Here is a 12,925-nt window from a genome sequence, read left to right as displayed (position 1 = left end):
AGTCCTGACATAGAGTTATTGCTGTTTTCTGTTTGTAAAAACTGGCTAAAACATGGCAATACTCTTAGTCATATTCACAATCAGTTGTGAACCAAAGGCTTTCACACTGCCTAGAGTGATTTTTATTTGATCTTTTTTGTTTTTAGTTCTCCAACCAAACCTTAGCAATGAAATAAAAACAAATTGTAAATGTTTATATAGTTTAAATAGAAATAATATGGTTCCCTGCAATTAAATAAATAAGTATATATTTTGAAATGCTATTTTTAAATATTTAATATTTATTTTTAAGTATTTATAAATATTAGTCGTTCTGTGATGCTTTGGAGGGCCCAGGAAACACCCTACAAACACAAGAACTGTAAATAAAACACATTTCTCAAGGTAAATTGTTTGGATCAGTTGTTTTTTGTTTTTTCGAACTCTTTCCAGACACCACCCGGCCAAAGAAAAGCCATGAGAAGGAGGGTGTGGAGTACCACTTTGTCACCAAGCAGGATTTCGACACGGACGCCCAGAACAACAAGTGAGTATAAGAGCTGAGGCTTTTAAACTGAGGGCATAAGTCTGTTCTACTTCGATGATCTCCCATTGATTTTCCAGAGTTAAAGCTTACATCAAACAGCTGGAGCAGACAGGCTGTGTAAAACACACTCACACTTGTGGGAAGTTCACATTTAAGCCTCGTTCCACTACGACATTTCCACACAGACACTAACACTCAGCTCAGAGTCACAGGAGAGTACACTTTCGTTTGGACGTCAGGGTGTAACCTGTTAGTGTTTTCCTCCAAATGTCATCTCAGCCACTGAATATACACTAACCTGCAGCAATCAGTCGCCCTGTTATTAAACATCAGCTGAAGCATCATAAATCACTGCAGTGTATCAGTGGCTGCTGTGGAATGACTTGGGTTTTAATACTACCAACAGGTTCATGAGCTAGAACTGTGTGAATGTGGGAGAACAATCTAGAACTGTGTGAGCTGTGTGAATGGAGGAAACCTCGTAAAACAGGGTGAATGGGAAGAGCATTTAAGAACGTCATGAATGGGATGAGGGGTGGCACGGTGGTGTAGCAGGTAGTGTCGCAGTCACACAGCTCCAGGGGCTTGGAGGTTGTGGGTTTGATTCCCGCTCCGGGTGACTGTCTGTGAGGAGTTTGGTGTGTTCTCCCCGTGTCCGCGTGGGTTTCCTCCGGGTGACTGTCTGTGAGGAGTTTGGTGTGTTCTCCCCGTGTCCGCGTGGGTTTCCTCCGGGTGCTCCAGTTTCCTCAAAAGTGTCCGTAGGTGTGAGTGAATGTGTGTGTGTCTGTGTTGCCCTGTGAAGGACTGGCGCCCCCTCCAGGGTGTATTCCCGCCTTGCGCCCAATGATTCCAGGTAGGCTCTGAATGGGGAAAACATTGTAGAACATTGTGAATGGGGAGAATACTCTAGAACAGTGAATAGACGTGAATGCAGTGGGATTTTGGGGTTAATATTGTTGTTTGTTCTGCTCTGAAGGTTTATAGAGTATGGGGAATATAAGGAGAACCAGTACGGAACCAGTATAGAGGCAATCCGCTCCGTTCAAGCCAAGAACAAGATGTGTCTGGTGGATGTCCAACCCGAGGTACGGAGGATTTTTGAAGCTGTTTAGAAAAATGAGCCTGGGCTGACCAATAGAATGACCAGCCATCTGTAAACCAATCCTAGATAATCCCTGTCCCCTAACACTAAAAGTAGTAGTGCTGCCCCATAGGTCCTTCAGCCACTGGCAGATGAAATGATTAACATCTGGTAAAAAATAATGGACAAGGGCCCAATTGTGACGGCCATTTTGATCAGTGCATCTCCAAATGACCACCTCAGTTCGACCCTGGTCAAAGTCCCTCAGATCATTACCCTCTCCCAGTTTTTCTGCTTACGCTCTTTAAAATCAAGAACAGACCGTGTATTTGACCTTTTGGTTTCTTCTTTCCAGGCTCTGCAGACACTGAGAACGTCCGAGTTTAAGCCCTACGTTATCTTTGTGAAGCCGCGGATTCCCGAGAGCCGCAGACGGCGCAGTGCTGCCACCTCTCCGGGAGGAGGAGGAGGAGAACACGGCAGGATTACTGTGAGTCTCTGGGCTGTTCTTCTCTGCCTCTACTGCCTTAAACAAGCACTGTATCTGACTGGACAGTAGAGGGGCACAGACCCCTGGAACAGCAGGCTGTTGGAGGTGAAATGGAGCAGGGGTCAAACTGTCCACAACAAGAACATATCCTACAATTCAAATGTGCTTAACACATCCAAGACAATGACAACACACACACACACACACACACACACACACACACACACTCATAGGGTACGGCATTAGGGGCAGTGTTTGTAAGTGACTGGCTGAGCGTGTGAGTGTGTGTCCTGGGTGTGTTCCTGCCTCGTGGATAGAGTGGTTACGGATAATGAATGCATGAATATATATCTCTCTCTGTCTCTGTCCCTCAGGAGGAGGAGATGCAGGAGATGCGTCAGTCCGCTCAGCAGATCGAGCAGCAGTACGGTCATCTGATTGACCGGGTCCTGATTAAGGAGGACACAGCCAGTGCCTGCACAGAATTGAGAGGCATCCTGGAGCGGCTGGAGAGGGACGCCTTCTGGGTGCCGCTCAGCTGGGTCAGGACCTAGTGACCTTCTACTGACCCCAAAATGGATTTTAAAAAACAACAACAACAAAAACAATAAACACACCACCCATGATGGACACTGGAATTCTCTCCATATCCATAAGACTGACCTCCAGCTTGGAACGCAGGACAACTGTCCCCTCATGGGAATGTGTCATGGACCTCTCTGTGAAAGTAAAGGCCGGAAAACCCAAGTTTCTAGAGATCGGCATGACTCCACTGTCCCAAAGGAACCTGTTGAGGCTTATAGCTACTGAGAGACAAGGGACATACAAGACATTTAAATTTGATTTACACTGGTATGTTTACAATGCAGTGCTGTGTGAAAGTCAGAGACCACACCTTTATTTCATTTCCAGCCAAAATGACTATAAAGTTCAATATATTGTTGTTGTAGAAGAAGAGAAAGCAGTGTGCACAGCTCCGGCCCCACCCACATTCATAGCTTTACTTCTTGCTCCACCTCCCGGATGGAACCCATAGTCGTCTCGCCAAGATGCGGCATGGCTTCTCCTCACCCCCAGAGGGCACTGTGAATGGATGGCGAGGGCACGGAGAAGACCCAGGAGGTAGAGCCAGACGCAGAGCTATGAGCACAATTTCAAAATAAAATGCTGCTGATGTCTTCAGAAAACTGCACTGAGGACCCCAGAGCCCAGACCTCACCATGACCGAATGTGCTGGGGATTACACAATGAGATGTACACAAAATACCAGTGGATGTCTTTAAAATATGCTCTAAATGAATGGAAGCTGGCTCGCTCTGTGGTGTTGACAAATTAGTAATTTACATTTAATTACCACCCCCATTTTCCTCAATGATAATCAAGTGTTGAACATTGTTTACATGTTTGTGTTGTTTGCTGCATGTGTCATGGGTGAAGTAAGCGGTCGACACCATAGCTGAGATTTTCAATTTCAAAACAGTCTCAAATTTGTGAATTCCAACAGCCAGGGTTTATGATGTCATAAATCTAAGGAACCAATCCTGTCAATTTTCAAGGAATATTCACAGATCTGTGTAGTCTGAATGAAAGTTAAACTGTAGAGTTGCTTCTAAGAGACTTGTAAAGCATTAGAGGTTTATTTTTTCACTAAATACATAACTCGGATGAACAGAGATGAGGTCAGGGTTGCACTGGATGACCGCAGGTAGTTTTGGGTTGAAATTAAATAAAAGAATTGTGGTCTGTGACATTTGCTCAGCAGCGTATGTGGACATTGACCTGCATAATACATATGGCTGCTTTTCTTTTAACTTGGTTGTGTCGATTCCGGATGATGTAAATTATTTTTGATGAAAGGCTATTTATTTATTCACTGCTTTATTTATATATTTTTTGATTTTTAACTTTTTTTAAAACTGACATTTTTGTTGTATTTGTTCATTAGATTATTACTTAGACAAAAAATAGCAATAGCATGGTGGGCTTGTTGTCACGGCAACAATACCACTGCACGCATTCACCCCCTTACACCCCTGCACTGTTGGACGCACTGCTTCAACCCTTGACAAGCTGTAGCTGTTTATGTGCACACCTTTAACTTTTCCTTTCATCCCTGAAGTCTGAATTAGCCAGATGTAGGCTAATGTAGCATTAAGAGTCTAGCCCAGAGGCTCTCATAGATATAGCATGGCGGTCTTGCCTGGGCAGGGAATCAAACCCAAAGCTACCATGTGGCAAGCAGTGGTGTTATCCACCATGCTACACAAGCTGCATCATGCCATAAGAAAGTTACAGAAGCATGCTAGCATTCACATTCACAAACACATTCTCAGACTCAGAGCTAGCAGTTAAAGGCTCTTAGTAATGCATGTCCAGAAAAATCTTGTAGCTCAGCAGCACAAGCAGCAGCGTTCTGCTGTGCCACTGACTGTTCCCTTAGCACTTAGATCTGTCCTCTAGACAACCATCAGGAATATACTGATGTTATAAAACCCTTTTATTTAACATAAAAATTGCCGAGTAATATTGTAATGCAATCACAAATTCTCAAAACGTTTAGAAACATGTCTTTATCTATTTACATAAGTTCATTTAAAGATCATTTTAGACCCTTTCTCAGTGTACGTTTAATCTTAAACACTTAATGTAAAGCAGCAGTGCTCAAACTCTGGGCCACAAGGGGGTGCTAAAGAGGCTCTCGGAAATACACAGAAACTATATTTTTTACCCAGTTTTAACTAGCTCCTCCCAGTTCTTCCCCAATCACATGATACTACCAAGATTCATCTGAGACCAGTTAGCAACATACCATGGATCTCAACATGCTTGGAGGACAACACTAACTGCCCAGCTCTCTGCTGTGTTAGTTAACAAATAACGGATGTGCTGGCCAGGGAGTGGCATTGCAGGGAGTGATGGGTGAGAGGGAGATCCCAGTGATACTTACCTACTATACACAAAGGGGTTAGAGACTAACAAGCACTAACAGTGAAACTAACTGTTGCAAAGCACAATAGCACCCCTTTGTGGTGCAGTCTCTGGATGTAGATGACGAAAAAAAAAAAAAAAACCCACAGTGTGTGGCCATTTCTAATAATGAGTGAGTAGCTTATATCCTCAAATAACACACAGAGTCAGTTAAGGCACATTTTTGTTACATTATTGTCCAAATGATTACCTTATTGGATTGGTTATAATATATAATTAATACCAGGGGGTTAATGATAATACTGGGAAATGTTTACAGAACAGTCTCTTTGGTTTAGGAGAAGTACGGTATTAAAATGCACTGTTATAAATGTTTTCTTTCAAGTAAATGTGTACATTTTATGTAAATATGTAATACCTTCACTGAGGTCAATGCATTTGTCATCCACTACCGGACTGAATGTTCCATGTTGGTAATACATCATGAATACATCTGAAAACAGTCTGCAATGTTTTGTTCTTGAACTACTGTCCAACAGTAGCTGCATTCACACGTCTTAACACCTATACTACATCCAGTTCCCGGCAGACAATGTTTCAAGCATGCACAAGTGGGCAATATAGCAAAAAAACATAACAATGGTATATTCGATATTTTTATAATATACAATAAATATCAGGTTATAATCATTTTTCTGTGACTGGTCAAAAACCTTAACTAGACAAAATGCAAAACAACTGTGGCACATGTAATCCCTTTAAATCTCAGGCTTATTACTAAGTAATTAAGGCTTATTATACAGTAATTACATGAATTAGTGGTGTTACAGAAAATAAAGGACATTTTGAACACTCGACATGTCTTGATTGGCTACATCTCATAAATTGAAATTAAACATTTTCCTTCAGAGGCCCCATTTCTCAGTTTTTCTAAGTTCAACCCACCCACAGTGTATGTATACTGTTTATATACTAAATGTCAGTTTATAAACACTGTTTGATGAGAGTTTGCGTTTATTATTATTATTATTATTATTATTATTATTATTATTATTATATTTTCTTATTATTATTTTACCATATCCCCACCCCTGCAATTCATCCATGCCCCACTAGAGGGGTGTGCCCAACTCTGAATAAATCTGCTTTAATGAATGAAAGATCTAAGAACAAAGGTGTAAAAATATATACTCTTCCTGTCTGTGAGGAGTGTGGTGTGTTCTCCCAGTGTCCGCGTGGGTTTCCTCCAGGTGCTCCGGTTACCTCCCACGGTCCAAAAATACACACGTTTGTAGGTGGATTGGTGACTCAAAAGTGTCCATATGTGTGAGTGTGTGTGTTTCTCTGTAAAGGATTGGTGCCCCCTCCAGGGTGTGTTCCTCCCTTGTGCCCAATAATTCCAGATAGGCTCCAGACCCCGGTACGCTCTGTGACCCTGAAATGGATAAGCCATTACAGATGAACACTTAAGAAATCACTAAAGACAGAGCCATCACTGAGGAAGCCCTTCATTCACCCAACATCAGAGAAATGTGAGATGGCGTTCAAACAGTTAAACACTGCAAAAATGACGGCGGTTCATAGTCTGAGGGGTTTGGTTGCTGCCTGGTTTCAAGGTGGTTTTGTCCATATTTTACTGAAAGACAATTCACACATATGTGCCACTTACAACATTTGTACTATTTATATTTGCAGATATTCACATACATTTCTGGCAACCCATCATGAAAACAATAAACTGTCAAATGGCTCCTTGAAATGCGGTTTGACCACAGCTTGTCAGTATTGTCCAGACACATAGACACTCTATAATTAGTGTATTCTGGTACTCTAAAGTGTGTCCAGCGAGGACAGAGACAGTCAGTTGTGCACACAGAGCACACGAAAAATAATCAACAGCATCCCTGTGACAAGTGTGGACCCCCCCCCCCCATTGTGTGGCATTGCTCAAGGGCACTCTGGGATGCAGGGTTGTGTTAGCGCAATACAAGGGTCGTGTAGGACAGAGGCCTTTGTAAAGTTCTCAAGCATCACCTTCATGACCAGGGACCCTATAGGAACACACCCTGGGAACTGGAGTGTTTGAGAACTAAGAGTAAGATATAAACTTTTCCCCTCTCTCTACTTCTGCTTTCTACCATTCTAGGCCATCTAAATTTACCCCGCTCCGCCTTGGCTGGGTTTCTTGGTTTCATTAAGGATTCCAAGTATGTTTCTGGGTTCCTTTAATCTGAGCGATACAGACTCAGTGCAGCGCTGACACACATTTCAGAGTTTCAGGATACAGCCCGTTCGAGACGCTGAAAGAAACGGGAAAAATAAAATAAAATAAAATAAAATAATATAATATAATATAAAATAAAAGATTTAAAGCTGAAGCAGTCCTCCCCCCGCAGCACCACAGGGTACGCAGGCTTTTCTCCTCATCCTACACACACCTTCCTGAGCTCATTAAAGCACTGTAGCGCTGGGGCGGAGTAAACAGCACTGTATTACATTAAAGCTCCAACTAAATCCTGCTGGAGGAGGCCTACCGCCGCTGTACAGAGAAATTTGGTTCCTGCCGTTCTTCCTGTTCTCTCTTTCTACATCTTAAACACAGTCTGCGCTCAGCAGTGGGAGTCATGGACGGCTCGTTACGACGGACTCGCGTGGGGACTAATGTTTGTAGAGGTCACCCATCACTGATGTCGCTGTCTCGGGGTCAATGCACAGCTGAGAACGCAGCTAACGTTTTCCACTGACGCCTCAGCCACAGTTACTTCACTACACTTCACTTCACTTCACCCACTTAATTTTCTCCACGGTCTTAAAGTTCCTCATCTTTCAAGTGGACAAGTTGCCTTGAAGAAAAGTCTTGGCTTTTAATGGAGTCCCTCATTCGCCGGCTTGCAGGCAGTGTGCACACGGCCTCTATCTGTTCTCTCCAGCAGGAGACCTCCAGCCAAATAAGCTCAGATAATCCAGGCCTCAGGCAAGGTTCATACAGCTCATCAGCCTTAAGGTGCCTTAAAGGTGTACTGCGCCAGACATTCATTATTCAGTAACCGCCGTCTTGTCATGGAAACAGGCTGAAGGACCTCAGCGAGCCTTTCTTCAGAAGGACGGCGCGACGCGGAGGAAGAAAACGCCTCACGAACACGAGAGGAACGGGGGGGCTCTCTTCGGAACAGAACCTCGCACTGTCTCGGTTAAATAAGAGAGACCTGGGTCACACGAGTTGAACACGTGCTGGCTGGGTCTCTCTCTCTCTCTCTCTCTCTCTCTCTCTCTCTCTCTCTCTCTCTCTCTCTCTCTCTCCTCATTCATTCCTCTCCCTGTTCTCATTCTGTTTCTCAGTCTGTATGTAGTGCTGGGGGCCTGACAGACGTGGCATTGAACTGTGTTCAGGATAAAGCCTTGTACAAGGGGCGTGTTAAGGTTTTTAATCAGACAAAGCCCTCGGGTCGGATGGACACGCCCTGGAGGGTGCATTTTACTCTCATCTGTGAGGTCTCGCCTGCGCGGAGGACACTTTATTAACCACCTTTGGCCAAAGCAGCTGGACGTGGAGGATTTTACACGGTGTCATAGCTGTTAATGTGTGTGTCTCTGTTTTAAAACCCTTCAGTGACCTCTGAGTGTCCTTTCCGTGTTAAAAGGGAAGCCGTGTTTCAATGTTTAATGAGCATTTGAAGCCTTTGCTTATAATTTTAGTTCAATTATTACCTGTTTGAAGACTCGTGTGTTTATTTTAGGGTTTTCATACGACCAGAACAAGATACAGAAATGTCAGTTGATTCATTTTATTCCAGGTCTGACTGAAACCGCTATTTATTTCAGTAGAAAGAGCAAGTTGGACTCTGGTCAGGACTGTGATGTGGCTTTGGTTTTTAATTTGTGCAATATTTCTGCAAATGGCTTAACTTTTATGGACCTATTATTATCCATCCATTATCTGTAACCCTTATCCAGTTCAGGGTCGCGGGGGCTCCAGAGCCTACCTGGAATCATTGGGCGCAAGGCGGGAATACATCCTGGAGGGGGCGCCAGTCCTTCACAGGGCAATACACACACACACACACACATTCACTCACACACTCACACCTATGGACACTTTTGAGTCGCCAATCCACCTACCAACGTGTGTTTTTGGACTGTGGGAGGAAACCTGAGCACCCGGAGAAAACCCACACAGACACAGGGAGAACACACCAACTCCTCACAGACATTCACCTGGAGCGGGAATCGAACCCACAACCTCCAGGTCCCTGGAGCTGTGTGACTGAGACTCTACCTACCTATTATTATTAAGATCATTATTATAATTTGTAAAAAAAATTTGTTTGTTTTAATATTCATTTAGCTATTGACTGAGCGACTGAATTTATCAGTATTTTCATGCGAGTCAGTGTTTACTGGTGGAATGTGAACTGATGGCATTAATAGAGTTCAGTTTCTCTCTCTCTCTCTCTCTCTCTCTCTCCTTCATTGTTGCCAGACTGCCTACAGGGCGGCCTAGAAGAGGTATTTCCCTTACTGACTGACTGACTGACTCCTAATGCTGAAGCGCACATGTGAGAGTACGAACGTTATTTCACCTTCTGCTGTCAGTTCAGTCGTATTTCACAAGGTGGCACTACAACACCAACTGTTTTTGGTTCAGTCATGTTTCACATAGCGCTTTTCCACCAACAAGGAAAGGAAACGGTTCCATTTCTTGAACTAAATTTGAAACCATTCGGCGCATTTCCACCGACATAAACTACTTTGCGAACCAGAAAATTCATTCTCAGCTGGAACCAAAGAATAGTAGGTTCTTCAGTGTGAACCGTTGCTTCGTCCATGGGCGTGTCGGGGTTCAGTAACTCGGAGCTCAGAGCCTCACAGTGTTATAGCCTAGCAGAGCTGGGCGGGTAAACAAACACAATATGAAGCACCAAAGCTTCTCCAGACCTACCGATGACAAAGGTATTTTGGGCTTTCCTGTTTTTGAAATCCCACAAACACCTCAGTGACAATGGCTAACATGGCTAATAGCGGTCCGGCTAAACTAGGCTTGCCTACTTTCTCTTTTTTCGTTTGTTTACTAAAGATCACATAGTACTAGGGATCGCACAGTGCACAAGATTCTATGAAGTGAGCACATGAAACTATTAGATAAGCGCTATATTCTAATAGCAACTGACTTAACAGTATCTGGTGCTCACTGGTTGTTTTCCAAAAAGAAGAAGAAACCCTACCATGTCGATCATTTTTCTGACGTGTAAAGACCAATAAAACCGTTTATTAAAATGGTCTAATTTCAGTTCGTTCTCCAGAAAGACTCCTCTTTCCACTTCTGTCAACAAGTCATGAGCAGGCGTGCACATTCGCACATGGCTTTTATTCACACAGCTTTTGTGTTTATTGTGTTCTCATCTCCCTCTCTCTCTCTCTCTCTCTCTCTCTCTCTCTCTCTCACACACACACACACACACACACACACACACACACACACACACACGTTAATGGAAGCCTTGAAAATGGAATAAAAGAGACATTCATCTCGGAGCAGACTCAGGGCCGTGATGAACTCGTCTGGCCGTTTATCTACAGACTTTTGTTAGGAACGCATCTGAGCTTCATTTACACGCTTTTATTTTATAAATCCCCACCATTCCCACGGCTTCAGACCAACATTATTAACATCCTCACAAGCCCCAGCTTTTCATTTCCATCCTGATTATCAATTCTGTTTTCAGGCAAATGCCAGACACATGTCCTTTTGTGGGATAATTAAGCTCCGGAGCGCAGATGTTCCACTGATATGATTCAGGTCTATAATCTGATCAGACACAATCACGTAACGTAAAAACTTGTCATGTTTAAGTCCCTTCAGACTGGTCTAGGTGGAAGGAGTAGCAGTAACAGGAGGATGGAGGTGTGTGTGTGATAAAGCAGTGCAGAGCAGGCCTGGAGCTGATAAATGTATATATTTAACTAAAGCACTGTTCCTAAGTTGGTGCAATGTGTCCAAAATAGACCAATCATAAAATGTGTAATAAATGCAGCATGCCTCAGAATTAAGGAAGCAGGAAAAGTAATGAAACACCCACGTAAAAGATGGTGGAGCAATTTTACATACTGGGGTTCCATTTACATCTTACCTCAGAGCCTTTGTCATAAACTGGATCAACCCATTTTCATTTTAGCAGGTAGTGTCACAGTCACACAGCTCTAGGGACCTGGAGGTTGTGGGTTTGAGTCCTGCTCCGGGTGACTGTCTGTGAGGAGTTGGTGTGTTATCCCAGTGTCCACATGGGTTTCCGCACACATTGGTAGGTGGATTGGCGACTCAAAAGTGTCCATAGGTGTGAATGTGTGTGTGTGTGTGTTGCCCTGTGAAGGACTGGAGCCCCCTCCAGGGTGTATTCCTGCCTTGCGCCCAATGATTCCAGGTAGGCTCTGGACCCACCGCGACCCTGAACTGGATAAGGGTTACAGATAATGAATGAATGGATAATAATAATTACACAAAGTGTAACAAAATGTGTCTTCCACATTTAACCCATCTGTGGCAGTGAACTCACACACACACAGCCTGTGAACACACACTCAGAGCAGCGGGCAGACATCCCCAGCGCCCAGGGAGCATTTGGGGGTTCAGTGCTTTGCTTAAGGGCACTTCAGCCTTGGATGTTCCTGCCGGTCCTGGGGATCAAACCGGCAACTTCCAGTACCAAGCCTGGTCTCTAACCATTAGGCCAAGGCTACCCCCGACAACCCATACTATGAGCTGAGTTACATATATCTACCTAAGCTAAAGACTTCATAAAGTGCCAAGCTGCTTCTCTACACTACAGGCAAACCTGTGATTTGTGAATTCCAGAGCTCATTCGAGAAAAGCTACAACGCTAAACACAGAGTACATTTCCTTGTTTCCTATGTCACTTCTGGAAGAGAGGGTTCCTCTAAGAACCTGCTCCAGGAACAGTGGGATCAGATTATTTACCTGTTAACTGGGATATGTGGCTTGTGTCTGTCGTGTCTTACACATGATTACTGAAGCTTGTGTACAAATAACAAGACAATCAGCCCCCAATATGGCACCCACGACAAAAACATTACATCACTGCAACCCATAAATACTAAAGGCATTACTGGGACACAGTATAACACTCGGTATCATCCCTCTTAAGCCACAAGTGGTTAAGTTGAGCTGTGTCCTTGTTACTGTATTCTCTGCTGGTTAATCGTCAGCAACAGCACCTAAGAGCATCAGTGTTAGCTAATGTCTGCTTCAAGATCAAATGGTGAAGAGGGTCAACATGCCGTGGCTAATTCTGTGTCTGCAGCCCTTGGTTTGATGGTAAACATGTTAGCATGACATTAGAAGTGCAGCAGGGCCGTGTTTACCTTGGTCTGGAGCGTGGGAGCCAGTCTGAGGGCGTGATGTTGTGATGGAGGGTTAATAATGTTAGACGTTAGACTGTAAAGATGTGCTGGTTTATTAAATGCAAACAGCTTGAAGCCTATTCAGTATCAGACCTCCAACAGACCCTTGACACCAGACTCCAGTGTCACTGCAGGCTCTTATCTATTATTGACTCGCTAAGTGTGCCTCGTATCTATATGAAGCGAATGAGTGTCAAAGGAATAACGAGACATCACACACGGTGTTTGTACAAGTGTAAAGGTGCTGGTTAATCACCACAATCCACCTGCCAGGGTGGTCTCAAGTGCATTTAATTATACTATTCATATTCACGTGCATTTCTGGCAACCCAGCACAAGAAATCAGCCTCAAATCCTCTACTCACCCATTCATTCATTCATTCATTCATTATCTGTAAGCGCTTATCCAATTCAGGGTTGCGGTGGGTCCAGAGCCTACCTGGAATCATTGGGCGCAAGGCGGGAATACACCCTGGAGGGGGCG

General features: G+C 43.8%; 1 protein-coding gene across 2 annotated transcripts in view; it reads left to right on the top strand.

Annotated features, from left to right (window-relative positions):
• mpp3a (MAGUK p55 scaffold protein 3a) overlaps positions 1 to 5,877 on the top strand; it is a 31,069-nt gene extending 25,192 nt beyond the window's left edge. For both annotated transcript variants that reach the window (XM_066642343.1, XM_066642342.1), the window contains 4 exons: positions 433 to 526; positions 1,503 to 1,611; positions 1,963 to 2,097; positions 2,472 to 5,877. In XM_066642343.1, coding sequence (XP_066498440.1) covers positions 433 to 526; positions 1,503 to 1,611; positions 1,963 to 2,097; positions 2,472 to 2,651 — 518 coding nt within the window. In that variant the 3' untranslated portion in view covers positions 2,652 to 5,877. The remainder of the gene's footprint in view (positions 1 to 432; positions 527 to 1,502; positions 1,612 to 1,962; positions 2,098 to 2,471) is intronic.
• The last annotated feature ends 7,048 nt before the right edge of the window (positions 5,878 to 12,925 follow it).

The sequence above is a fragment of the Hoplias malabaricus genome, chromosome 13, assembly GCF_029633855.1.
Source record: "Hoplias malabaricus isolate fHopMal1 chromosome 13, fHopMal1.hap1, whole genome shotgun sequence".
NCBI classification, from domain to species: domain Eukaryota; kingdom Metazoa; phylum Chordata; class Actinopteri; order Characiformes; family Erythrinidae; genus Hoplias; species Hoplias malabaricus.
The sequence above is the reverse complement of the archived record's forward strand: the minus strand, read 5'-3'. Positions and strand labels throughout refer to the sequence as shown.